General features: G+C 64.8%; 5 protein-coding genes across 16 annotated transcripts in view; 2 read left to right on the top strand and 3 right to left on the bottom strand.

The window, feature by feature from the left end:
• GRIN1 (glutamate ionotropic receptor NMDA type subunit 1) overlaps positions 1-5794 on the top strand; it is a 23760-nt gene extending 17966 nt beyond the window's left edge. For 2 of the 7 annotated variants that reach the window (XM_035016625.1, XM_035016624.1), the window contains 5 exons: positions 629-790; positions 964-1073; positions 1181-1326; positions 2545-2655; positions 4938-5794. In XM_035016625.1, the coding sequence (XP_034872516.1) occupies positions 629-790; positions 964-1073; positions 1181-1326; positions 2545-2655; positions 4938-5006 (598 nt within the window). In that variant the 3' untranslated portion in view covers positions 5007-5794. Of the gene's footprint in view, positions 1-628; positions 791-963; positions 1074-1180; positions 1327-2544; positions 2656-4568; positions 4738-4937 lie in introns of those variants that run through there. The other 5 variants (XM_035016629.1, XM_035016623.1, XM_035016628.1 and 2 more) reach the window with 3 other exon arrangements.
• A 28-nt stretch (positions 5795-5822) lies between these two features.
• Positions 5823-6954, bottom strand: LRRC26 (leucine rich repeat containing 26). The gene is made up of 2 exons (XM_035016553.1): positions 6282-6954; positions 5823-6205 (listed from the first exon to the last, which is right to left on the bottom strand). Exons 1-2 carry the CDS (start codon positions 6952-6954, stop codon positions 5823-5825), a joined length of 1056 nt encoding a protein of 351 aa, XP_034872444.1.
• Positions 6955-7795: 841 nt separating this feature from the next.
• Positions 7796-9724, bottom strand: TMEM210 (transmembrane protein 210). Its single transcript, XM_035015389.1, has 4 exons — positions 8802-9724; positions 8522-8657; positions 8320-8349; positions 7796-8154 (listed from the first exon to the last, which is right to left on the bottom strand). The coding sequence occupies exons 1-4, from the start codon at positions 8887-8889 to the stop codon at positions 7956-7958; spliced, it is 453 nt and encodes a 150-aa protein (XP_034871280.1). The 5' UTR covers positions 8890-9724; the 3' UTR covers positions 7796-7955.
• Positions 9725-9865: 141 nt separating this feature from the next.
• Positions 9866-22216, bottom strand: ANAPC2 (anaphase promoting complex subunit 2). 4 transcript variants are annotated; one of them, XM_035015384.1, is made up of 14 exons: positions 22041-22216; positions 21248-21870; positions 20195-20327; positions 19094-19268; positions 18587-18706; positions 18074-18191; positions 16849-17030; positions 16363-16504; positions 15976-16051; positions 15683-15886; positions 12047-12176; positions 11662-11897; positions 11414-11563; positions 9866-10059 (listed from the first exon to the last, which is right to left on the bottom strand). In XM_035015384.1, the coding sequence occupies exons 1-14, from the start codon at positions 22143-22145 to the stop codon at positions 9964-9966; spliced, it is 2490 nt and encodes an 829-aa protein (XP_034871275.1). In that variant the 5' UTR covers positions 22146-22216; the 3' UTR covers positions 9866-9963. The 4 variants fall into 4 exon arrangements, with proteins under 4 accessions (XP_034871275.1, XP_034871279.1, XP_034871276.1 ...); XM_035015388.1 differs by lacking the exon at positions 11662-11897 and having other exon boundaries at positions 10043-10059; XM_035015385.1 differs by lacking the exon at positions 9866-10059 and having other exon boundaries at positions 10083-11563.
• Positions 22217-22236: 20 nt separating this feature from the next.
• On the top strand, positions 22237-23772 carry SSNA1 (SS nuclear autoantigen 1). Of its 3 annotated transcripts, none has more exons than XM_035015382.1 (3): positions 22237-22350; positions 22781-22980; positions 23227-23772. In XM_035015382.1, exons 1-3 carry the CDS (start codon positions 22299-22301, stop codon positions 23335-23337), a joined length of 363 nt encoding a protein of 120 aa, XP_034871273.1. In that variant the 5' UTR covers positions 22237-22298; the 3' UTR covers positions 23338-23772. The 3 variants fall into 3 exon arrangements, with proteins under 3 accessions (XP_034871273.1, XP_034871272.1, XP_034871274.1); XM_035015381.1 differs by having other exon boundaries at positions 22244-22350; positions 23157-23772; XM_035015383.1 differs by lacking the exon at positions 23227-23772 and adding an exon at positions 23129-23220 and having other exon boundaries at positions 22244-22350.
• Positions 23773-24697: the final 925 nt, after the last annotated feature.

The raw sequence follows: 24697 nt of genomic DNA, 5'->3' as shown, positions 1-24697 counted from the left end.
GGGGACGGACAGGACAAGTGAGGGGGAGGAGTGGGCGGGACAAGTCGGGTGGGGGGGCTGGCAGGACAAGTGGGGGGATGGGTGGGCGGGACAAGTGGGGGGGCGAGTGAGGGGGGGGCGGGCGGGACCGGTGAGGGGGACGGACAGGACAGTATGGGGGGACGGACAGGACAAGTGAGGGGGAGGAGCGGGCGGGACAAGTCGGGTGGGGGGCACTGGCAGGACAAGTGGGGGGGACGGGTGGGCGGGACAAGTGAGGGGGGGCGGGCGGGACCGGTGAGGGGGTCGGACAGGACAGTAGGGGGGGACGGACAGGACAAGTGAGGGGGAGGAGTGGGCGGGACAAGTCGCGTGGGGGGGACTGGCAGGACAAGTGAGGGGGAGGAGTGGGCAGGACAAGTCGCGTGGGGGGGCACTGGCAGGACAAGTGGGGGGGGACGGGTGGGCGGGACAAGTGAGGGGGGATAGGCAGGGAGGGGCATCCACCCCTACAGGAAAAGTGAGAGTGTCCAGGCTGGATGGGAACCATGGGATGGAGACAGAGGTAAGGTTTCCAGGTGGGCAGGAGGTGCAGACTGCGGGCAGCCTGGTTGTGCAGGGCGCCTGTGACCCCTGCCCCTGCCCACAGCAAGCTTCACGCCTTCATCTGGGACTCGGCGGTGCTGGAGTTCGAGGCCTCGCAGAAATGCGACCTAGTGACCACTGGCGAGCTGTTCTTCCGCTCGGGCTTTGGCATCGGCATGCGCAAGGACAGCCCCTGGAAGCAGAACGTCTCCCTGTCCATCCTCAAGTGAGTCTGCCTCACCCGCTGCCTACTGCCCTCCATCCCTCTCCAAGAGGCTCCCACCAGAGGCCGACCCCTCCCCAGAGCCAGACCCCTCCCCTAGGCACACAGACCCCGCCTCCCCCAACGGCCCAGGCCCCATCCCGGGGCCCCGCCCACTCCAGGACGCTCCCTCCCAGGTCCCATGAAAACGGCTTCATGGAAGATCTGGACAAGACGTGGGTGCGGTACCAGGAGTGTGACTCTCGCAGCAATGCCCCTGCTACCCTCACCTTTGAGAACATGGCAGGTAGGTCTCCCCGTTTCCCTCAATGCCCCTGCTGACACCGGTGGGGTTCTCCAGGGGGCCTGCAGACTGGCCAGCCGACAGCTGAGGTGCTGGGTCCTGGCCCACAGGGGTCTTCATGCTGGTGGCTGGGGGCATCGTGGCCGGGATCTTCCTGATCTTCATTGAGATCGCCTACAAGCGACACAAGGACGCTCGCCGGAAGCAGATGCAGCTAGCGTTTGCAGCCGTGAACGTGTGGAGAAAGAACCTGCAGGTAGGACAGGCCAGCCTCCGAGGCCTGGTGCCCACGGCCCGGCCTGGCCCCGGCCCTCCTCCATTCCCGCAGGCCGAAGCACCGGCTCAGGCTCCCAGGAGCCCATGTGGGCAGGACTGGAGCTAGGAGCCCCAACCAGGGGCAGCGTTGCTGGGGGGCCACCTGCAGGTGGCTGCCCCCTGCAAAGCCCAGCTCCAAGCCTCCGCCTGGCCCCTCTGTCTCCAGAGTCGCCCGCCGGCGCCCATTCCATAGGAAGGCAAACTGAGGCAGGGTAAGACAGGGACCCACCTGGGTGTAGCACGTGAGTCCAAGACAAATTCTGCCCTCGCCGCCCCATGCCTCTCCTCGGCACCCGCCAGGGACCCCCTTCCCTGCTGCCCTGCTCTGTCCTCTGCTCCATAATTCCACCTTGAATCGGGCCAGCTGGCCCTGCTTGGCACCCCAGGCCGTGTCTGTGGGAACTCGCTGCCAGCAGGAAACAGGCTGCCCACCTGGCATAGGGCAGGCAGTGGGGCCTGTGCAGGCCCGTGGGCTCATGCCCCACGGCCCAGTTCTGGCTTCCTTCATCTCTTCTCTTTCTCTGGGTGCCTCCCCAGAGCCTGGGTCCGGGGATGAAGTTGGTGTCCAGAGAGGGAGGGCCATGGGGGGACGGGTTGCTGGAGCCCCCACACCTCTCATCTGCCTATTCTTGTTCTTGGGACCTGGTCACTGCTCTCACTGGCTGGCACAGGGCCATCCTGGCCACCAGACCCCAGGCCAGGGTCTGGAAGCCACCTCCATCTATCTCTCCAATTCATCTTGCCGCCTGCCTTTGGCCCCTCAGCCCCTTCCTGAATCTTGGCGTCCCCCTCAGGGGACAGAATGGCTGGCAGGGTCCGAGGGCAACTCCTCCAGGGCTTGGGGGACCCTCCTCCTTGGGACACCTGTAATCCAGGGTCACCCAGGAGCCAGGGAGCCAGACTGACCTCCCAGGAAGAGGGCCGGACGGGACCCCCCAAGCCCCACCCCAGCACAAGCAAGGTCAGGCCCAAGACGGGTACAGGAGCAGGGGCTGCCTGCATACGTCCAGCTGCTGGTCCGTCTGTCCAGCACAGCGAGGCAGGCAGGAGCGAGGGCCTGAGTGGCCGGCCAGGCTGGGCAGCAGCCCCCGAGGAGCAGGCGAGGGCAGGTGTGGCCGCCGCCCTTAGCTGTCTAATCACTTATACATATTCATTTTAGGATAGAAAGAGTGGTAGAGCAGAGCCCGACCCTAAAAAGAAAGCCACATTTAGGGCTATCACCTCCACCTTGGCTTCCAGCTTCAAGAGACGTAGGTCCTCCAAAGACACGGTAAGGGGAAGAACGCCCAGTCCCACGTCTCCGACTCTGATCTCGCCCCGCCCCCGTGTCTGTGTCCCGTGCCTCAGGCGTGCCCTCCCCCTCTCCCTCATCATCCCATCCACCCCCACCTCTGACCGCTGTGGCCCTTCTGCCCTCATCTCTATTTGCCCAGCACATGAGGTCTTCACTCTCTCTCTAGACCTTTCTCGGTCCTTTCTCCCACGGCCCTCACTGGGTCCTCTTTCCCCATGTGTCTCTGCGTTGGTCTGCCCCCCATATGCCATGACGCCATGCGCCATCTTGAAGCTGTGTCATGTCGTTGGTCAGCCAGTCAGCCTCTGAGCCCAGGGCCCCTGGGAGACCAGAGACGGTCTGTCCTGGACTCCTCACCTGTGGAGGCCACGCCACCTCTGTCACATCCGTTCCTCCAGCCTCTCCCAGAGGAGCCCACTGCCCTCGCTCCCCCTCGCGACATCCGTGGGGGTGGCTGTGGTGTCCCATCCGCCCATCTGTCTGGCCGCCAGCCCCGCCACCCAGACACCTGTGTCACGCGTCTCACCAGAGCCATGCCTGTTGCATCCCCTCCATGTGGTCTCTGTGTGGGCCGGGGCTGGGGGCCGGGCCTGGCTCCATCTGGGTGGACGGCCGGGGCCTGGAACTGGGACAGGCCCCCAGCCACAGGGGACTGCCACAGGGGACTGGGTGGCCCCAGAGGGGTGGAGCCCACCCCAGGCAGAGCCGGAGTCACTGAGGCTCCCAGACAGAGGCGCAGGAAGGAGAGGCCTTGAGGGAGGAGGGCAGCGCCTCAGCTCCCGACCCTCCAGCGCTTCCCCACAGGGCGTCAGAGCAGGGCCTCCTACCCTGGGCAGCTTGTCACCACACCACATGCATGCACACTTGGGATAAAAGCCCTTCAAATGGACCAGGCTTGCTAGGGGCACCCCGGTCCAAGGTGGGGAGGGGGCAGCCCAGAGTTAGCACTGTCCTTGGCCTCCCTGCCGTCCAGGGGCCAGCTTGGCTTCCATCCTGCAGGGGCTTATGCTCCAAGGTGGAAACAGGAATTTGCACACCGCCCCCCCCACACACACACACACAGAGCCCACTGGAAAGGAGGCAGATCTCCAGGACATGGACAGAGCTTGGCACAGAATGATCCGAGGCCAGGGTGAAGCTATCAGGGTGCCCCCAGAGGGGCCCATGTGGCCTGGCTGCTCTGCTTCCCAGGAGGGGCTTGGCACTGGGAGGGTAGGTGAAGAGTGAGGGACTGGGAGCTGGGAGCACAGGCCCGAGAAAGTGGGCTGAGCCAGGGGCCCTGCCAAGGGGTTCAGGAACAGATCCAAGACCAGAGAGGAGAGTGGTGGGGAAGGCCTGGGGAGAGGTTATCCTTGTAGACGACACTTTTAGGGAGGAGCACAAAAGTTACACAGGTGATAGGCTGCTTTGTGAGGGTGTCCTTGATCCCCCCCCCCCCAATAATACCCCTACCCAAAGAAAAGCTGCACGCTCCTTAGCTGGTCCAGGTGCAACTCAGAGACCTTCGAGGTGCCTTTCTGGGGACACAATCCCAATAGACTCTTTACCCGAGCCTCTGTAGGCACCAGGGACCATCTCCCAGGGCAGCCCTGACACCATGTGGCATCTGGGGCTGGCCCTGCCCTGTAGGGGTGACTGGGGTGCTGCCAGCTGGAGGGTCTGGGCGGGGGAGGGCAGCCTAGTTCCCATCCTGTTTCGGGCTGGGCGCCTGCTTGGAGGGAGGCCTGGGTGGGGGGCTCTGTTGGGAGGGGTGGGGTCGATCCGGCTGCTAAGATCCTCTGCCCCTGTCCTGTGGCCGGTCTGGGCCAGGGCAGCACTGGGCGCCCAGGGCTGGGGTCCCTGGCAGCCAGCGGGGCCAGCGGGTATTGATTGTTGGTTCTTATTTATAGAGCACCGGGGGTGGACGCGGCGCTTTGCAAAACCAAAAAGACACAGTGCTGCCGCGACGCGCTATTGAGAGGGAGGAGGGCCAGCTGCAGATGTGTGCCCGTCATAGGGAGAGCTGAGACGCCCTGCCCGCCCTCCTCTGCCCCCCTCCCCCGCAGACAGACAGACAGATGGACGGGACAGCGGCCCGGCCCACGCAGAGTCCCGGAGCACGACGGGGTCAGGGGGAGGAGCACCCCCCCAGCCTCCCCCAGGCCGCGCCCGCCCGCCCGCCGGTCGGCCGGCTGGCCGGTCCACCCGTCCCGGCCCTGCGCGTGCCCCCGAGCATGGGGGCTAACGGGCTGCCTTGTCTGTGTATTTCTATTTTGCAGCAGTACCATCCCACTGATATCACGGGCACGCTCAACCTCTCAGATCCCTCGGTCAGCACCGTGGTGTGAGGCCCCCGGAGGCGCCCACCTGCCCAGTTAGCCCGGCCAAGGACACTGATGGGTCCTGCTGCTCGGGAAGGCCTGAGGGAAGCCCACCCGCCCAAGACTGCCCACCCTGGGCCTCCCATCTGTCTGTCCGCCCTGCTGCCGGGCGGGCAGCCCCTGCTGGACCGAGGCTCGGACCAGAGCGGCTGAGGACAGGCCAGAGCTGAGCTGGCTGGGCAGGGCCGCAGGGCACTCCGGCAGAGGCAGGGCCCTGGGGTCTCTAAGCAGTGGGGGAGAGGGGCTAACCTGGCCCCGGAGGGGCTTGGAGCAGAGACTGAAGCCCCAGCCTTCCCCGGCCACTACCAGAGCCACAGTGGGGATGCGAGGCCCAACTAGCTGGGCCACCCCCTCCTCCAGCGCCTGCTCTTGGCTTGGCAGCCTCGGCTCCATCCCTCTCCTTTTCTTACCCTCGTCCCTTCTCGGCTTGACCCCCATCCATCCAGCTGGCCCTGCCCGTCCCCAACGGCAGACTCTGACCCTCAGTGGGCAGCTGCCTCCCAGGAGCGCGCTGGGGTTCTCCGCTGCCTCTGACCCTTTCCTCCGGTCTCCGCGAGGGCTGAGCCAGCCGTTTGCCTCCTCCAGCCTGCAGCCCAAGATAGGCTTTCCCCCACGCGCTGGCTCCGGACTGTCCTCAGCCCTGCCCGCCAACTTGTACAGGCCCAGCCCTTCCAGTGTCGAGCGCGTGCCTTCCCCGTGCGGCCCGTGCGCAGCCGCGCGCTGCCCCTCCGCCCGGGGGCCCGGCGCGCACTGCCCCTGACCCGGTTTGTGCAGTGGTGATGTCTAAAGGAATGTCACGAAAATGTCTGTCTGTGTTGCTTGTTGACGCGTGCAGGGACTGTGAAGAAGGGCAGGGGACGGGGGAAGATTCGAGAACATCCAAGGCCCGCTCAGGCCTGAGCAGCGGCGGCGGGGCTCCCAGGGCCAGAGTCCCGCGGTCTCCCCAGGCGGCTGAGGGCGGTGCGTGCGGCAGGCGGTGAGCACGGAGCCCAGCGCCAGGCAGGCGGCCAGGCTGGCGAGGAACGAGATGGGCCCGAGCACGTAGACCACGGCCAGGTCCCGCGGAGCGAGTGGCTGCGGACAGTGGCTGAAGGCGGCGTCCGGGAAGGCGGTCAAGGGGCTGAGCGTCTGGCGCCCTGGCAACACGCAGAGCAGCGTCTCGGTCTCTGCGGGACACAGGTGCAGAGTCAGGCGACGGTGGCCGTGGGTCCCGGCCCGTCCACCCTCGCCCGGAGGGCTCACCTGGCGCCCGCCTCGGGTGCCTGCGCAGCCAGGAGCAGAGCGGACGCAGCGCGCAGCCGCAGGTCCAGGGGTTGCCGCGCAGGTGCAGCGCGTGGAGAGCGGGCAGGCGGGCCAGGAGGCCCGGCGCGAGCGCGGACAGCTCGTTGTCCTGCAGGCTGAGCGCGTGCAGCAGCGGGAGCGCGCCCAGCGCCGCGGGTTCCAGGCGCGCCAGCCGATTGCCTGCCCGCGAGAGGGAGCGGAGCGCGCGCAGGGGCGAGAAGGTGCGGGGCGCCAGCGCCTCCAGCTGGTTGCCGCTGAGGTCGAGCCGCTGCAGCGCGCCCAAGCTCCGGAAGGCCCGCGCGTGCACCCAGCGCAGCCCGTTCTCGCGCAGGTCCAGGCGCAGCAGCGTGCCAGCGCCCACGAAGGCCCCGGGCGGCAGCGCGCGCACACGGTTGTGGTCCAGCAGCAGCGCGCGCACGCGCCGGCTCAGGTCCGCGGGCACGGCGGGCAGAGCGCGCCCCGAGCAGTTGACCAGGCCGCCCGGCGCGCACTCGCACGCCTCGGGGCAGTCCGGGGTGGCTGGGGTTCCCGAGAAGGTGGCCGCGGTGGACGACTGGGCCCAGAGTGGCCACGGCGACAGCAGCAGGAGCAACATCGGCGGCGGCCGCCGCGAGAGAAAGAAGGGGCTCCTCATGGAGCAGCGCTAGGAGCCCGCTGCTCGTGCATCCACGCAGCCAGTGCGTCTCTGCCGCGTCTGCACAAATACTAAGTCTCCGGCCCGAGTGCCGGCAGTTCCTGTTCCATGGCCAGTCCCGCACCTGGGGCGGGGGCTGGGCAGCCAGCCAGCGTCCTGCACTGCCAACCACCTGTCCCGGAGCTGGGCTGCTTTTGGCTCTGGGCCAGCTGCGGCGCTGACAAGACGCCTCGCCCCTCCTCCCGACGTGCCTACCACCCTGCGCCCCGCGGAGGCCTGAGCGCTGGACAACACCCACACCCACCAAACTCATCGATGCCACGCACGGAATGGGACTCCGTGAGCCCTGCTGCTCTCCCCGGTCTCTGCCCATCTCCTGCCCAGCAAAGTGACCCCAGCACACACACAGTGCCCCCCCGTATAGGGATGGTCCCATCCCCATAGTGGATAATTGGTGGGGTCAGGAGCACATGATGGGGGCCTGAGCCCAGGGGGTAGACTGGAGGGTGGAGGGGGTACGAGGCAGGGGGACAGTCATGTCTGCCCCACCTGGCCCTGTAAGGACTGTCCTAGAACCTCAAGGAGACAGTGTGGGTAGGGCACAGACACCAGCCCAAGTTCTCCTGTCAAACACTGCTCCCTCTGGAGTCATCAGAGTCGCACATCCTGTCCTGGGGTTTCCTGGGGTGGGGGGGGCAGAGGCCCCCGGCGCCCCGCCAACTTCATGGGACACAGCAGCAGGAAGATGAGGGGAGGGACCAGGCTGAGGCCTCGGCAAGAGGAGGTGGAAGTACCAGGGCTGTGGCTCCCTGCCCTGGAGGGTGGACAGTGGGTACCTCCTCCCCCCACCCAAGATCAAGGAGGTGACCTGGGTGCACACAAACCCCTCCCCAGCCCGTGGCACAGCTGCACCGCGGCTCGAGGACGAGCCTGCAGGGAGGACAGGGCAGAAGCACTGAATACTGTTTAATTCCCCTCCCCCAGGCTGCCTGCAGCCCTACTCAGGTTGGGGGGCTGAGAGGGAGCTCCCCCTCCACAGTCATGTTTGGGGCCATAGGGTCCATGGGAATGGCCAGGAGGCCTTGTTCGTCCAGGGGTGGCAGCATGGAGACCTCCAGGTCGGGGTCCATGACATGGGACTCCACTTGCACGGAGTGCAGGTCCATGCGATCTTCCTGGACTCCGTAGTGCCCCACCAACCTGCACGACAGGGGCCGGGTCAGGCTGGCTGGCCACCAGCACAGGCCTCGAGAGGGCGGGCCCGGGCCTCCGGCCAGTGCTCGTGACCCATCTGTGACCCCCCGCACCTCCCAGGGGCAGGAGGCAGGGGCGCGGCTCACCTGTGGGCTTCCCGAGGTTACTCACCTGCTGCTCATGTGTCTGGGGCATGGCTCACTGGAGGGACAAGGGGAGGTGTGAGTCCCAGAGCAACGGAGCCCAGACGCGCCCCCACCGCCCGCCTCTCCACAGCCCAGCCTGGGAAACAGCATCCCGGCTCCCGGTAACCCCCCGTCGCCCAGCACGGCCCTGCGGCCCCCAGCCGCCCCCCAGCCCCGGGCTCATGCACCTCTTGGCTCTCATGACACCGACTGCCACGATGACCAGGCCGCAGAGGCAACTGGCGCCTATGCCCGCCAGCACCACGAGCAGGGCAATGAGGGCCTCGCGGCTGAGGCCGAGGCTGCACTCGCAGTACGTCCCAGCTGCAGAGACAGGGCCCGTGCGGCCGAGGGGCCCTCGTCACCGGCCAGCGGAGGACCCCCAGGGCCGCCCCTCTCCCTGGCGGCCACCAGAAGGGTACGGGAGGGGCCCTCGCAGGGGCGGGGTTCGGGGGCAGGAGGAGGCACCTGCAGCAGGGATGAGCAAAAGGGACAAACATAGGAGGCCAAGGGGGCTGCCGACCAGGCAGGAGTCAGGCTGGGGACAGGGGGCCATGTCCAGCCCCCAGCCCCACCACACACCTCCGCACGGAACCCATCGGAAGGCGCTGACCTCACAGTGGGGCCCTGAAGCAGAGCGGGTGGGGGCAGGGCTTTGGCTGGAGCTTCACTTGAGCTCGGTGCCCGAGTGGAGGAGCCCTGGGCAGGCAGCCCCGGAGTGGGGTAGGTAGGGTGGAGAGGGGCCTGGGAGCCACTTCTGAGTGCCCTGCCGGACCCAAGGCCAAGGCAAGGATGGGGCTGCCCCAGCCTGGTGGGGCGGTGCTTTGTGGGGAAGGGGGTGGAGCCCATGCCTAGGCCCCTGGGAAGGTGGAGACAGTGGCCCGGAAACCCCGGGGGGCCCAGAGTGCGCAGCACAGGCCTGGGTTCCTCTCTCAGGATCCCCGGGGCTGGGACAAGCAGGGGCCGAGGGGGGGCAAGGCATGGACCTGTGCTCACTGCCCTCCCTCACGCGGGCCGTCCTGGGGAGGGTCCCGCCCACACCCACACCCACACCCACACCCACGCCCCAGCAATGCTCAGGTCCGAAGGAACCTCCAGGGGTTCTTCAACCCCCCAGGAGAGGTGGGCACTGCCCACAGGTCTCCCCAGCACATCCTCCGGGTGGGCCTGGCTCAGAAGCGGCTGCAGGTTGCATCTGAGGCTCCAGCTTAGGTGTCCTTCAAGTGGGAGCCCAGCTGACCCTCTGAGGGCTGCTTCCTGGGGCATCTTCCTGCCACCCGACAAGCGCCGCCTGAGGCACTCACCTGCAGGATGGCATCTTTAGAGTTAACCTCAGCCTCCTCCCTGGTCTCCTGCACTGCCTCTCCACCCTGAGGCCTCCTCCCTCCTCCCCTAAGGACCCAGCCAAGCAAACCACCCAGGCAGCAGGAGGAAGTGCCCCACTGCACAGCTGACCCCGCAGGGCGCCAGGGGCAAGCGTGCAGAGGGGTCCCAGCTGACCCCTGCTCGCTGGGGACCTCCCTGACTCCAGACAGGGGTGGCCCCTCCTAGGGGAGCCCTCAGGGACCAGCCAGCGGTTTCTGGCCTGATGAGTAATGCTGTGACCCAAGACACAGCTTTTTTACCACATTCATCCACAAACCAAGTCGGAAGGGACGAGAAGCAGGAGTGCCGTGCCCAGAACCGGACGCAGCCCCCTGCCAGGCCGGTCTAGCAGGTTTGCACCCTGGTTAGGACGACAAAGGTACACTCAGCCCAGTGCCAGACGGCCTTCCGCCTGGAGGGAATGTGGGCTGTCAGAGCCTCCTCCTGGGCCCCCACCAGAACCCGGAGGAAAGCGGGAGGCCCCTCTTCTAGTGACCACGGCTCAGCAGCCTCAGTGGTGGGCAGAGTCCAGGAGAGGGAGGGGTCAGCTGCTACGGCTACACACCTGTTCCCACCACGTTGTCCCCCAAGCCCGTGGCGAACAGAACACTCTGGGGTAGGAAAGGGAAGTCCCAGAACAGGGCTGGCCGCAGGGCCCCGAGCAACAGGCCCAAGTGGAGAAGTGGGGGTAGGCACTGGAAGACAGCTGGGGGCGGGGGGACCCAAGAGTGTGTAGGGGCAATAGGCATGGCTCCAGGCCTGGGAAGGCACCCCGGGCAGGTGGGAGCAGAAGTGGAGGCTCTTTCCAAAGGGCCTCTGTTGCCTGGGAGGACAGCGCCACCACCTAGAGGGAGCTCCCAGCACTGGCCTGGGTGGAGCCTACACCCTTCCCTGCCTCCTGGGGCCTCAGGGCTGGGGCAGTGCCAGGCCCCCAAAACCCCTTGCACAGCCCTGTGTGGGCTCTGGACACTGCTGGCCCCCCAGCCGCACTGGGAAGACTGGTTTCACAGGGTTCTTCAACCGTACTCTGAGCACTGAGGCCCCGGCGTGCTCCGACCACGTGCCTGAGGGCACAGAAACCAGCTTCACTGTGAGCCACAAATAGCCAGCCCCTCCTGCTGCGGACGTGGGGAGTTCTTGGTCCATCAGGGGACGCTCAGCTGCCTGCCCATCTCACACATCCCAGTGGCGCCCACGTGTCCCAGCAACAGCCCTGGAGCCTCAGGCCAGGAAGAGGGCGGGTGACCCAAAGGCTCCTTCCAAAGGCCAGAGTGAGGCTTGGGGCTGGAGGCCTCCGGTGTGCTCCTGCCTGAGCTTCAGGCTCAGAGGTGGGCCTTCCCCAGCTGGTGTGGCCTAGGGACACCCATGTGCCAGGGCTCTGGGTCTGGAGCTCAAACACAGGTATGCAGGCCAGGACTGGGCCCGGCCACTCATGTCTCCCCTCACCTGCTCCCAGGGAGCCAGGTCCTGCTGAGTGGGGGTGGAGAGGTCGGGCTGGAGGGACAACCTGGCCCACAAGCTCATGATGGGCCACAAAGCCACCAGGACAGGGAAAGGACAGAGAACCATTCGCTTTACTCTGCACTCGGGGGGCTGGGCAGGGGCTGGGGGCGGGTGGGGTGGATGGTGCGGGAAGGGCCCCGTGGGGCGCCTCAGCTGCAGCTCTTGGGCAGGCGGTAGACGCCGGCCGAGTAGACGAGCTGCTGGTCACGCACCTTCTTCTGCAGGAAGCCCTGCAGCTCCTGCAGGTCAATCTCGGCCAGCGCGGGGCCGGTCACCACAAACATGCGCAGCATACTGTAGATGCGCTCCAGTGACAGGCTCTCCAGATTGGTCAGCATGGCCTGGATGTACGTCCAGAAAAGCTGGGGAGACAGAGAGCAGGCCGGCAGTCGGGCCACCACCCGCCGGGCTGCCACCTCACCAGAGGCCAAGCCAGGCCGCCGCCCCCCAGCAGTCGCACCAGCAGCTCCTCCTCCTTCTGGTCCGCCTGCGAGGCCATGCCCGAGTCGCTCTCCTCGTCGCTGTCGATGAGCACCATGCTGTCCCGGTCCTGGGGCCGCTCCTCCTCCACCACAGAGAAGGTGCCGGCGGGCTCCTCACGCAGCACGCCCTGCTGCAGCCACACGGACATGCGCCGCCGCAGGAGAGCCACGGGCATCTTCACCACCTTGCTCAGCTCCTCCAGGGTCCAGCTGGCTGTGTGGAGCGGCCGCGAGCTCTGGGCACATGGGGCGAGGCCACGCCCCCTGCCCATCCCCCCCGGCTTCCTGGAGGTCAGCAGGACCAGGGCGGCTGGCCCAGGGGGGCATGGCTGGGGCCGGCCGGCAAGGGGCCAGTGGGCTCACCTTGGTCCTGGAAGTACAGCAGGACCACCGCCTGCACGGGAGTCACCGCCACAGACAGGGTGCGGTCAGCCAGCTCCACGTCCATGGTCACCAGACCCAGGGTGTGCTTCCAGCTGAGGGTCCGCATGGCCTGGGGAGGGCCGGAGTCAGCACGGAGTCAGCACCGGCGGCCCCACGGCCCTGCACCAGGGAGCGAAGGGCTCCCTGACCTGCCCCCGCCGGGCCGTCAGCAGCAGGGCAGGACAGGGCTCTGGCTCCCACCCGCTCAGCCAGCCCGGTCAGTGGGCACTGACAGACCCCCGCGGCCTCTGAGAAACACGTCCGCGTCCTAACCCCCAGGACCCCAGAGTGTGACCTGAGCTGGAGACGGGGTCATGGCAGGTGGGGCCAGTTAAGGTGAGGTCATGTGGAGTGCCGGGGGCCCTGACGGAACACGGTCAGCGTCCTCGGGGGGGGGGGGGTGAGGACAGAGGCAGAGACTGCAGGGACGCAGCCACAGCCAAGAGACACCAAGCAAGGCCTGCAAACCCGCTCCCCGATGCCGGGGGTCAGGAAGGACCAGCCCACACCCTGCTGACACCCTGGCCTCCACACTGCCTGCAGAACAGAAGAAAAGCTTGTTCTGAGGACCCGTTGTGGCACTTTGTTCCGGCAGCCACAAGAAAGGCACACATGTTGGTCCCGGGAAGTGGGTGCCGCTGTAGCGAATACCCAGGAACGTGGGAGTCCACGGAATCGGAGGGGGGGCGGAGGCTGGGAGCACGAGCCGCACGCTCGTGATGGCTGCACTGCCCCGAAGGGAAAGTTGTTGGGAACGTGGCCAGGAAAGCCACGCTGGGGAGGTGTCAAACGAGAACGTGCGACCCCGCCAGGCGGTGGCAGAGCCCCTGTGAGCAGCCGGACTGAGGGAAGTGTGGGAGGGCGGCACGCGGCAGCACGCGAGCCTGGACTGCGCAGGGGTGCTCCGTGCGTGCTCAGCACAGAGCCCCAAGGGCACCAGAGACCTACACTGACGTGGGAGCCCACCGGCAGCCCCAGAAGAGCCAGGATGGAGACGGGCTGTCCAGGAAGGGGGTGCGTAGGAATGGACAAGGCTCCAGAGAGTTTTACAACAGCCTGCGCTGAGAGGGAGGGGGAGCCACGGGAGAGCCTGGCTCTGCACGCAGGGGTGTGGTGTGGAGGCCTGGCCGGCAAGCTGGGAACACAACCATGAGGTCACACAGGTTCTTCCACTGGCTTTCGAACTTGCCTGGGGGCTGCGACCCCTTCCTTCCTTCAGAAGTCTTCCTCTTGGAATGCGGAGTCTGCCCTACACCTTCCCACAAACACCCTGTGGAAGCAGCAACTACCTGTCCGTTCTCCCAGGTTCGTAGCCGGAGAGGAACCCTGGCCAGAATGAGCTGCACCAATTCAGCTGCTACTTAGATGCTGAACTTTGGGGTTGCTGTGAACTTGGAGTCATTGCTGGAAGGGTTAAGACTTCTGGGGATGTTGCTTGAATGTGTTTTGCATGTGGGAAGGACATGAATTTCAGGGGGGCTGGAGGGTGGACTGTTGCAGGTGGAATTGTGTCCCTCAAAGAGATGCTAAAGTCCTACCCCCAGTAACTCAGGACGTAAGCTTATCTGGAAATCAGGTCATCACTCATTCAGTTTGTTCCAGTGAGCTCACTCTGGAACAGAGTGGGCCTTGACCCAATACGGCTGGTGTCCTCTAACAAGAAAGTGGAGAGAGAGAGACACGGGGAGAATGCCACGTGACAAAAGAGGCAGAAGGTGACTGATGTGGCCACAAGTTACACGATGCCTGGAGCCACCAGAAGCTGGAAGAGGCAGGAAGAGTCGTCCCCCGGAGGCTCTGGAGAGGGTGCAGGCCTACGACCGATCACTCGATTTTGGACTTTTAGCTGCCACGGACAGGCCCTCTGGCTCCGAGGCCGTGACCCTACAGCCACCACTCCAACCAGCAGATGTGAGGCCCAGCAGCAGAAAGCACAGGCTACTCTCTGGGCTGCACAGCCACCCACACGTGTCCAGCATGATCCTCGGGCCCAGAGTGCACTTGGCGGCAGGCAGAGACACTATGGCCACAGGCCTGAGCTCCAGCACAGCCCTGGGGCCTGCCCCCGCCACTCTAGGATCCAGCTGGAGTTAAGACAAAGCAGCTGAACCTTGGTCATCACGGCAGGTGCATCAGGCCTGAGCCTTCCCGGGACCCACGGCAAGACCCCTGTGGGAGGTCGTGGGGGGTCTCCTGGTGGTAGCGGCATGCCAACAAGGCAGCCAGAAGGGGCAGGGGGAAGCAGTGAGCACACAGATGTCCTCAACCAGGGAGAGGTGGGGGTGCCCCGCGGACAGGCTCCAGAGCAAGCACCTCACCAGTCAGGAGCAGAAACCACGGGGTGGTGAAATGGCCCAGCGGGAGCCAGTGAGAGCCACACAGACCCTCGTAGCCTTGTGCGGTGCTGCCCCTGAATACGGCCCGCCCCTGTTCTGCCTCCCCACTCCAGAACCCCTTGCCTTGCTCCTGCCCTGCCTGTCTCTGGAAGGGAGCCCTCCTCCCTCCAGAACTAGCTTCCTTGGCCTAGAACAGCAAACCTGGAGAACCCACTGTCCCTCCCACTACCTGGCTCTGCTGCCCACCCCCCCCACCAACTCCTCCATACCCCAGCCAACTGGTCTCCCTCCCAGGGCTCCGTCCTGAGGGCTCCTCAAGCCCTGGCTGCTGGCCCGTCTCTGGAGCTGCTCCAGATGGTCCCAGGGCTCAGGCTCTGCTCCCTAGGCACCTACCAGACTTGTCCTCTGCTCGGGAACCCAGCAGCCCCTCAAGCCCCTCAAGCCCCACAACTCACTTATTAGACCGAATGCCCCAGAACCTGCTTCACCAGTCCCCAGAAACCTAGGACAGGTACCCCAGCTCCCCGCTCTCTCCAGACACGTCTCCACTGAGCCATCCCTGCAAGGAAGGGTTCTTCGTGCCGTTAATCCCCGCCCACACCAGGCTCCACCTGCCCACACCTGCCACCTGCACTCCCAGAGGGAGTGGGCTCTGCACTCAGCACATCGGGCTCTGGTGGGCTCCGGACTACCCCACACGTCCTGCAGCGCTCCCCTCTCTCTCCTCCTGCCCGAGTCCTAGGCCGTCAGGGCCCCAACAGCAAACAGCATAGTCCTGGTCCTCTAGTGCCCTGAGGCCTGGGAAAGCAGTTTCTAAGGAAGCAAGCTGGGCAGTGGCAGGGACAGGGCAGGGTCCTGGAAGTCAAGTGCCTCATGGGCGACGAGATTTCCTGGAGGCAGACACCCACCGAGCAGACACAGCTCCCTGACTTTCCCTGGGACAAGCCTGGCGCCCCAGCCCCTGGTTCTGAGATACCAGAGGAGAGACAGTGGAAGAGGAAGCCCAGAAGGGTGGGGGGGCATTAGCCATCCAGCCCCTCTCCTAGTATAGTGTGGGGAAGCACCCCCGTGCACACGGGCATGGGTTCCTAACGGAGCAGAACGTGGGCCACGCCCTCCCACCCCGAGGCAGAGGGGTCCGGAGAGGACTGTGGGGATGGGCCACAGCCGCTTGTCGCACAGCATGGGCGGAAGGGTCGCCTGCCCCCTGGTTCCTGACACAGGGAGGTGTGGACGGTACCTTCAGCTTCTCGTACTTCTTGCAGTAGACCTCGAGGGCCTCCCTGATGTCCTCGGGGACCTCCAGCTTCTCGTCCTTGAAGGGCGGCCAGAACTCGCTGGACAGGATGACGGCATAGACCCCAAAAGGTGGCTGCTCCTCTGCGGGCCGCTTCTCGTCCTCCTCACGGATGTTGGCATTGATGCGGCGGGAATCCGCCATGTCCTGGGGGGAAGAGCTAGGTGTCGCAAAAGCCCCTGGACTGCGCTGGAGGTGAGGCTGGGCCAGGTGGGTGGGGAGCCCTGGGTACCCACCTTCAGCATGACCTCACAGAAGTGCATCGGAGCCTCGCCAAAGCGCAGCTTCAGCAGCTCCACGTTGCGGATCTCCCTGGAAAGAGGCATCTCTGAGGGCGTGTGGCGTGCCCCCACCCACAGAGGCTGCATGGGCACCTGCCCCCACCGATGCAAGGACACCCCCAGGCCAGGAGGAGAATTGGGAAGTGCAGCTCCGGCCATCCAGGCCCTGGGCCTGCTCCATCCCAGCGGAGGCCTGAGAGTGCCCGGGCACCCGGCTCCCCAAGCTCCTGGGCCACCTCCGCCCAGGCCTCCCCGGGACCACGGCTGAGCACAGGCCAGTGCTTGCTTGGCATCAGCGATGCAGCTTCCTTCAGCAGCCCAGCAGCCACTCGCAAGCCTCACCGCTCAGGACTGAAGCTGAACTGGTGCAGGAGGCGGTCAGCCAGCAATGAGCGGTACTCGTTGATGAAGAGATCCTTGCTGCCATAGATGCTGACCAGCAGGCTGATGATGTCCGAGGAGCGCCGCTTGGAGCTGGACTTCCCTGCACAGCACAGGGGCAGGGTGCCACTGAGGAGCACCATCTGCATCCAGCCAGGGCCCACCCTGCCACGCCGTGAGGCCCAGGCTCAGATCCCAGGGTAGGGGCGGGTTGGGTGGTGCCCGGGCTGCCTGCGAACCTGCTCTTCTAGCAACCGGGATGGGGTCTCAGGCCACCGTGGGCCCACTCAAGCAGCAGAAGTGCTTGGGGAACAGGCTGGGTTGGGCGGGGACAGCAGACCCCCTCGAGCCTCGGGGCACGTGTGGAGACAAACTCTAGGCCAAAGCACCGACCTTACTGGGGCCTCCCCCACAATGCGGAGCCTGGCAGGGCTGGCGGGCACTGACCTGGATCAGCATCCACGGGGTCAGGGACCCAGTCCTCGGGCTCGCCAGAGTCATCCTCACTGTCCTGACCCGTCTCCAGACTCGCCGGATCGGTCTTGGACAGCTCAACAGCCAAGTCCCCTGTCCCGTCTGAGTCCCCCGTCAGCCCAGCCACAATCTGCCGCACCGTGTCCTCCCGCGTCCTGCCAAATGTGGGTACTGCTGGCCCTCACAGCACCTCTCCCTGCTCGCCTCACTAGCCCGCATACCCCACCTCACCCATGGCAGTCAGTGCCTTTTGGCCACACGCTTAAAGTAAGTCTACCAGACTCTTCTCAAAAGACAATGTGAGGGGCGCCTGGGTGGCTCAGTCGTTAAGCATCTGCCTTCGGCTCAGGTCCTGATCACAGAGTCCTGGGATCGAGCCCCACGTCGGGCTCCCTGCTTGGCGGGAAGCCTGCTTCTCCCTCTCCCACTCCCCCTGCTTGTGTTCCCTCTCTTGCCGTGTCTCTGTCAAATAAATAAAATCTTTAAAAAAAAAATAATGATACTAAAACTAAAATAAAAACCCACTATTTTCTGGGAACACCAAGAAATGAAATAATAAGACAAAACCAAGGCGCCTGGGGGGCTCAGTCAGTGGAGGATTTGCCTTCGGCTCAGGTCATGATCCCAGGGTCCTGGGACCTAGTCCTGCGTTGGGCTCCCTGCTCAGCAGGGGGTCTGCTTCTCCCTCTCCCCATCTCCCCTGCTGGTGCACACACTCTCCCTCTCTCTCAAAATAAATAAAATCTTAAAACAAAAAACAAAAAACAAGACAGAACCGAGACCAGGCGCTTCCCACTGAGAGGCAGCAGATGTGAGTCGGGACAGCTCCAGCCCCAGCCCTGAGCCTCCACCATTCCGAGGGGTTTCTGGGCAGTTGTGCCATGGGCGGGGCACCCGGTCAAACATGTTCTCTGAGAGCCCAGCCGGCAGTCCCTGGGCCTCATTGCAGGAGACGCTGAGCCCAGGGTCTGGGGGCCTCTCTGGGCTGGGAGGAGGGGAAGGCATAGAGGGCAGGGGTGCACGGTGGGGCCAGTGTCCACGCACTGGGCAACAGGTCACCAGCAAGAGGAAGGAGCCTTGGCCTTGGGGCCAGGCCACATGGCCCAAGAGGACCCAGGGGAGCTTGGCTGTGTGCATGGAGCCAGGAGACTAGGCCCCAAGTCGGATCCGCTCCCCGGGGCCTGCCCGCGGCGCTCACCTCAGGTAGCGGCGAATGGGCTCACAGGCCACCTCCAGGATGACCATGGATGGGTCTAGTACACGCAGGGCCTTGATGGCGGATATGTAGAGGGTGATGATGTCGCACGTGTTCACACCTACGGCCAGGAGGGAGGATGGTAGTCCCCACAGCACCCAGGAGTGGGGGTTCCACAAGCGAGCAGCTGCACCCTGGCCAGGCGGGCTTCCAGTCGCCACTGTGACCGCACTCCCCAGGAAACCAGTGTGACATGCAGGACGCGGGCCCCTTCTCCCCCAACTCTCGGGTGCCTTCCCCAGAATTTTCCAAGATCCCAGCCCCCGCTCACCGGGTGGTCTGTTCTGAAAGGATCATCCATCACCTCTGCCTCTAGGCCACACCCCTCACTTCCCGTGACTCCCTTCAAGGGAGGATGAAGTGGAGTGCCCTGGCCCTCCTGAGGACTGCACAAACCCACGCCCTACACAGGCCCCGGGGCAGGGAGGCCGGACTCTCAGGCAGCAGCTTTGGCACCTGGATGGAGGAGGCGCGTCTCCAGGGCAGCCTTGAGGGACAGGAGCAGCTGCTGCCTCTGGTCAGTCCTCTCCAGACAGTACTTGAGGTCCTCGATGGCTGGCCGCGAGTCCGGGAAGTCTGCAGAAGAGCACCAGCCCTTGCACACACACGCCAGCACACACACACTGTGCGTGCAACAAAGGACTCCAGTCGGCAGGGCCCAGAGGCTGAGCAGCCGCACCTCCACTCAGTAACCCCGAGAAACACCTGCTAGGTGCTTCAGGTCATCCTTGCGCCCTCCTGTGCCCGCACCCCCCATGGTGCAGAAGGACAGAGCAGGGACGTGAGGCTGAGAGGATGAGTGTGGACTCCCAGAAGCCCTGTCCACTGCCCTGACCCAGACACTGAGCTGGGGGCAGCCCACGCTGGCGGGCCCCCGCTCTGCCCAAGCGCCCCTCATTGCCTGCCAGATCTGAAGGGCAAAGGCCCGGGGAGGTGGGCTACTCCAGAGGGCAGGGGGCCAACCTCGGATGATGCTGAAGAGCTCCTCGATGCGCAGGCTGGCGTAGATCCGGTAGAAGAACCTCTGCACGTGGCAGTGCCAGCGACGCAGCGTGGTGCTAGCCTCAGGGGATGCGGGCCTGGCTGGACCGTCCTGCAGGAATACCTTGCCCAGCCAGCCCACCACCCTCTCGATCCACTGTTGGAAGAGCACAGGTGAGGTGCTGAGCCCCAGCCTGACGTGGAACAGAGGCCAGGAGCAGCCACACAGCCCTGGGCAGTCCCCAAGGCCGCCTGCTCTGGAGCAGGAGCACATCGAAATCCGCAGGATAATGGGCCCAAAGGGGGCACCCCAGGCCTGCCATCAGTGTGCCCAGACTTCTCTCTGGCAACAGTGGCCCTGATGCAGGGCACGGAGAGAATGCTCACCTCTGCCTCGGTGGACAGACACACCCTGTGGGCCACGTACCTGACCAGCCACAGCAGACAGAGGTAAGGACCCTTCCGAGCACACGTGCGTGTACAGGCAATGTGGCCACATGGACCCCAGGATGCATACGTTCTCCCACAAACTATACAGCCACTGATGAGAACATCTGGATGCCCTGCTACGCGGGGACAACACAGGTACCCCAGCCAGGCCTCTGGGCTCACACCCACTCAAGACTACTGCTGTAGGGACACTTGCTTGGATTCTCCATCACAGCTAATCTGCATTCTCAGGAGACGGTGGAAGAGAATAGGCAAAAAATAGGAGCAGGCTGGACGGTCCCCTGTGGCTGGACCCAGCACCTTCACAGCTCTGGTGAGTCCAGAACAGAGCCCCAGACCATGCCCCCAACAGGGTGGGCGCCCCGAGAGCCCTCACTGGGGCACCCTAGACCTAGGCACTGCCTCCAGCCAAGTGATTCTGCTCAGACCTCACCGACACGTCGCAGGCTCTTTCTCACTGTCACCAAGGAAGGCTGCGAAGGGCCAGCCTTCACCCAGCCAGCTCTGACCACCAGCCAGGTCCTAGTTCACCCAAGTCTCCATAGTTTCGCTGCTTCTAAAACCAGGGGGTCAGGTTTGCCAGAAACCTCTTCTACAACCCCCGAGGGACAGGGCCTGAGGGGCTGTCCTTACCTTGTGGAACTCACGCAAGAAGGAGCGCTCATACTCGCCCCGGCAGCGGTCCTCCATCCTCTCCCTGGTCACCTGGTGCAGGGTGGTGGTCACAGCCTCGGCACTGACCCGCTCCAACAGACTGAGCCTGTGTCTGGAAGAGAGCCCTGCCTGTGGAGCATGCAGACCACGCTCCTTTCCCCCACACCCAGTGCCCTCGGTAACAAAGGCTTCAAGAAAAAGTTGATGGGAGGACAGAGCCCTGCCCTCCCCAGCTGGCCTCTCTGCCCGGGTTAGACACTGGCCTTCCTCATGTGAGCACTGGGTTTGGCTCTCAGGGCCAAAGCCTCATCTCCTAAACACGGCTCTGAAACAACAGCTAAATACACCACGTGAGTACAGAAGTCCCCACTTAGGCGTTTTGGTGCAGACCCTGGTCCACAACCGCAAAGGGGCTCAAGAAAAGAGGAGAAAGAACATTTCTGTGCATCTTTCATCTGGGATGAACCCAGCAGAAGCCATACAGGGCCTCCCTCCCCCTGCCAACAACAAGACCACTCCCTTCCTAACCACTGCTGGCGCTTCACTCAATGTGACAAAATCATTATAAGCAACCACAAAGGACAAAAGGCCCATAGGTCAGAACCTGGCTTTAACAGCAACAAAATCCTTTCCTCTTTAAAGGGCTGGAAAGGCAATCTGCTTGCACAGCACGTTGGCCTAATCGCCAGCTTGCGCTGTAAAGAGTAAAAAAGGTAAGCCCACTTTTGCAACTACAGGGGAGAAGAGATGCCATCCCTTTCCTGGAGAGCCTACACAAGGCAGAGCCGAAATCTACCTGGCCCAGGCAATTTGGAATCACGTAGGATCTTAGTGCAGGTAAAGTGGGAAGCCTGGGGCTAATGTGCGTGGCAGAGACACACCTGAGTCCAGCGCAGGACGTGTAAGTTCAGCGCACAGAGATCCTAGGGACCCCAACTTTGTCATGCCCCGCCCCCAGCCAGCTCACCAGCCCGCTCAAGGGGCCCGCTGGACCCGGGACGGTAACGGAGTCAAGAAGAGGCGCGTACTCACAGGGCCTGGCTGAGCTGGTGGAACCGCTCCAGGGCCTGGCGGCACCAGCAGTACTGCTTGTCGCTGCCGCATCCCGCACACAGCGGGCTCTGCAGAAGCCGGAAGTACCGCCGCCGGGCATACCTGCTGTCCAACTCTCCCTCCAGCTCCGGGTCTGTGCCCCCTTCCCCCTTCCGCTTACTCTGCATGTACACCCGCAGAAAGCGACCGTAGAGGCGCTGAATCATGTCCTGAAAGGTTCTGGGGGTGGAAAAGAACAGGACGCCCCGCAACGTGGTGTGGACTTTCTCCCGCAGCCCCTGAGCGCCTGCGCCCATCAGCAAGCCCAGGCGAGTCCACTTCTCCAGCAGCTCCAGGCTGTGCAGGTAGGGATCCAGCCGGCTCTCCAACAGGCCGAAAGCGTCAAGGAGCAGCAGCAGGCACTGGGGCTCGTCTGCGTGGTTCTCTCGCTGGGCGATGGCATTCCAGAACTCGAGGGAGATGTTGGCCTGCAGGTCGTTCTGCAGCACCTCCACAAACCACTCCTCCAGGACCGAATGCAGGCCGTGGCCCCTCAAAACCTCCACCGCCGCCCGGAGCTCCTCCTCCTTTGGCGGCACCGCACCGCTGGTCCGGGAGGACGCCTGGAGTGAGGGGGGAACGCAGACTGGAGGTGGAGGGCGGGGACAGGCGGGGACAAGCGCGGAAGGGACGCAGCGGAGGAGAAGCTGCAACCGACGCTAGGCTGCCCGGGGAGCCGAACGAACCCCAGGGCGGACGTCCCGGGGGCCCCGCCGCCCTCTCCCGGCCTCACCAGTCCCAGAGCGGCCGGCGGCACCAGCCCGGTGCTCACGGTATTCCAGGCCACCAACAGCTCCTGCGCAGGCCCGGGGTCGCCGTTGCGCCCCGCCGCCGCCATCCGTGCGGCCCCCTAGCTTCCCAGACCCCGCGGGCGCGGCGCGCCGCGATGACGCACACGAGAGGCGCGCGGCGGTGACGTCTTGGGCAGCGCGCAGGCGCGGGCGGCGATGCGGCAGCGGCGGTTGGGGCGGTCGCGGCCCCGGCGGCGACCATGACCCAGCAGGGCGCGGCGCTGCAGAACTACAACAACGAGCTGGTTAAGTGTGAGCGACCGCGCGGCGCGGTCCACCGGGCGGACCGGGAGGGCGCGGGGCTCGCCGGCTTGCAGGCCCAGGCGGTAGCGGGCCCGCCGCGCGTGGCCGAGCGGGCTGCAGGGTCCGTGCGTGGGGGTCTCGGCCCGGACGGCACCGGAGGCCGTGCCGCACACCGGGCGCTGGGTGTCTGCGGAGCGAGCGCAAGAACGGGCCGCTGGAGCGCGCACTGCCTCCCCGGCGCGCGCCCGAGGTCTGGTGCTGGGCTTTCCTTGACCCTAGAGCCCCTGGGAGGTGGGACACCAGCCTGGCTCGGGTGGACGGTGGCCCGGCCAGCACGCTTCTCGTAGCAGGCGGTGGGCTCCAGAGTGGGAGGGGTGCTGCGCTCCGTCCTGCCCTGCCTGGGTCCACAGCGCCTGCCCTGCACTCGGCCCTCCCCCAGGCATCGAGGAGTTGTGCCAGAAGCGAGAGGAGCTGTGTCGGCAGATCCAGCAGGAGGAGGATGAGAAGCAGCGGCTGCAGAATGAGGTGAGGCAGCTGACGGAGAAACTGGCTCGAGTCAACGAGAACCTGGCGCGCAAGATTGCCTCTCGCAACGAGTTTGACCGGACCATCGCGGAGACGGAGGCCGCCTACCTAAAGGTGGGGCTCGGCACCTGGCGGGGTGGGCGGGGGCTGCATGCCGCTGGCCGGAGCTAACCTAGCCTGGCTTCCCAGGGTGCGAGGAGGGGCCTCTGGGCTAGACTCAGGGGAAGGGGGCCCTGCTGACCCTGTCCGGCCCTCCCCTCAGGGGCTTCCTCTCCGTGCTTCTGCCCCAGGGGCTGGCGCTGGCCTGGTGGGAGCTTCCTGACGGTGGAACGGTGGTGACCATCACACGTCTGTTTGCAGATCCTGGAGAGCTCGCAGACTCTGCTCAGTGTCCTGAAGAGGGAGGCTGGGAACTTGACCAAGGCCACAGCCTCAGAGCAGAAGAGCGGCGGCGGGGGCAAGGACAGCTGACCGGCCGTAGGCCGGAGGGGCCTGCCCCCCCCCCCCCAACCCATCAATGGCTGGGCCTCTGACAATCTGTCTTCTACGTGTCTTTGCTCTTCACGGTAGCAGCTGCCTCCTTTCACTGTCTTGGGTACCAAGAGGCCGTTGCCAAGCTCCACCCACCCCAGGTGATGAGGACAGCCCTGGGCACAGCCCACCCAGTAGGGGTCCTGGCCCTGCAGGATTTGGTTTGGCCAGGCTCTGGGCCACTCCTGCTCAGGGCCTGAGGACCCCACATCCCCCTGTGCTGCCAGTAAACCCTGCTCCCTAGTCTCAGCACCATGGCAGTGCGCTCACCATGGTGCCCAGGCCAGGGGAGTGGGCGAGGGGCTGGGGACCTCCACCTTGGAGCTTGGCTTGGTAGCCTATGACTGTCAATAAAGATTGTCTTTGTAAAGATACGCTACTGCCTGTGGTCTGTGTTTTGAGTGTAGGACTGCCGGACACCCCCAGAATCGATATGAGCCCCTGCCCAGCTGTGGTACGGCTCCTCCTTGGGAGAGGAAAGCCTGGAGCGGCTTTTCCCATAACAAGGCCCGTTGGCTTTGAAGACAGAGTTGAGGATACCCTTGAGCATTTCCTGTGACCTTGTCACCCACTCTTTCTCCCCACCAGGGCTGCTGGCCCCTCTTCCCCAACTCCACTTAGGCTTCCCTTTGGGAGGTGGTCTGTCTATTGGTCCTGGTCTGTGTCATGCCCTATGACCAGCACAAGCTCTGGCCCAGAGAGACACGCTCTTGGCACAGGGCCTCCAGACAGGGCTGCCACCCCCCAGCTCCAGGATTCTGAACTTAGCCCAGTGGCTCCGCTGCTTCCCACTGTCCCTGGTCACACCAAACACGCACGCTTCCAGCCTTCCACGCTGCCTGGGGCCCAGTCCTCCATCCCGAGTCCTCTCTGCGACCATCTGCTGGCCTGTCAGCCCCTATGGGGTCCCTACGACTACTGCTTGGAGGGGTTAGGCAGGTTTGGGAAGCATGTATTGCTTGAGAGGGTCTGGAAAAACCCGGGCCCACCCCGCCCAGGAAAACACTAAAAACACCCTCCTCCTTCCCAAGCTTGGCCAGGCAGCATTCCTCATGGGCTTGACTCTTCAGGGGGGATACACTTGTGTTCAGTGCCTGGACCATAAACAGCCCCAGCTCCCCAGCTCCAGGCTGCTGCTGAGCAGGCGGCTCTGCATCTCCCATCACCGCTCGGGATCTGCTGGGTCTGCCTGCCAGCCGCTAGCACCGACCCCAGGGAAGTGGTCTGCCTGCCACAACCTTGCTGCAGGTTCCTGTGGGTCAGGTAGCTTTCTGAGCCACACAGGAGGCTCTGCCCAGCC

Source organism: Mirounga leonina, unplaced genomic scaffold (assembly GCF_011800145.1).
Source record: "Mirounga leonina isolate KUSES-001 unplaced genomic scaffold, KU_Mleo_1.0 Mir_170, whole genome shotgun sequence".
NCBI classification, from domain to species: Eukaryota; Metazoa; Chordata; class Mammalia; order Carnivora; family Phocidae; genus Mirounga; species Mirounga leonina.
Note: the sequence above shows the minus strand (reverse complement) of the source record. Positions and strands in the feature narration are given on the sequence as shown.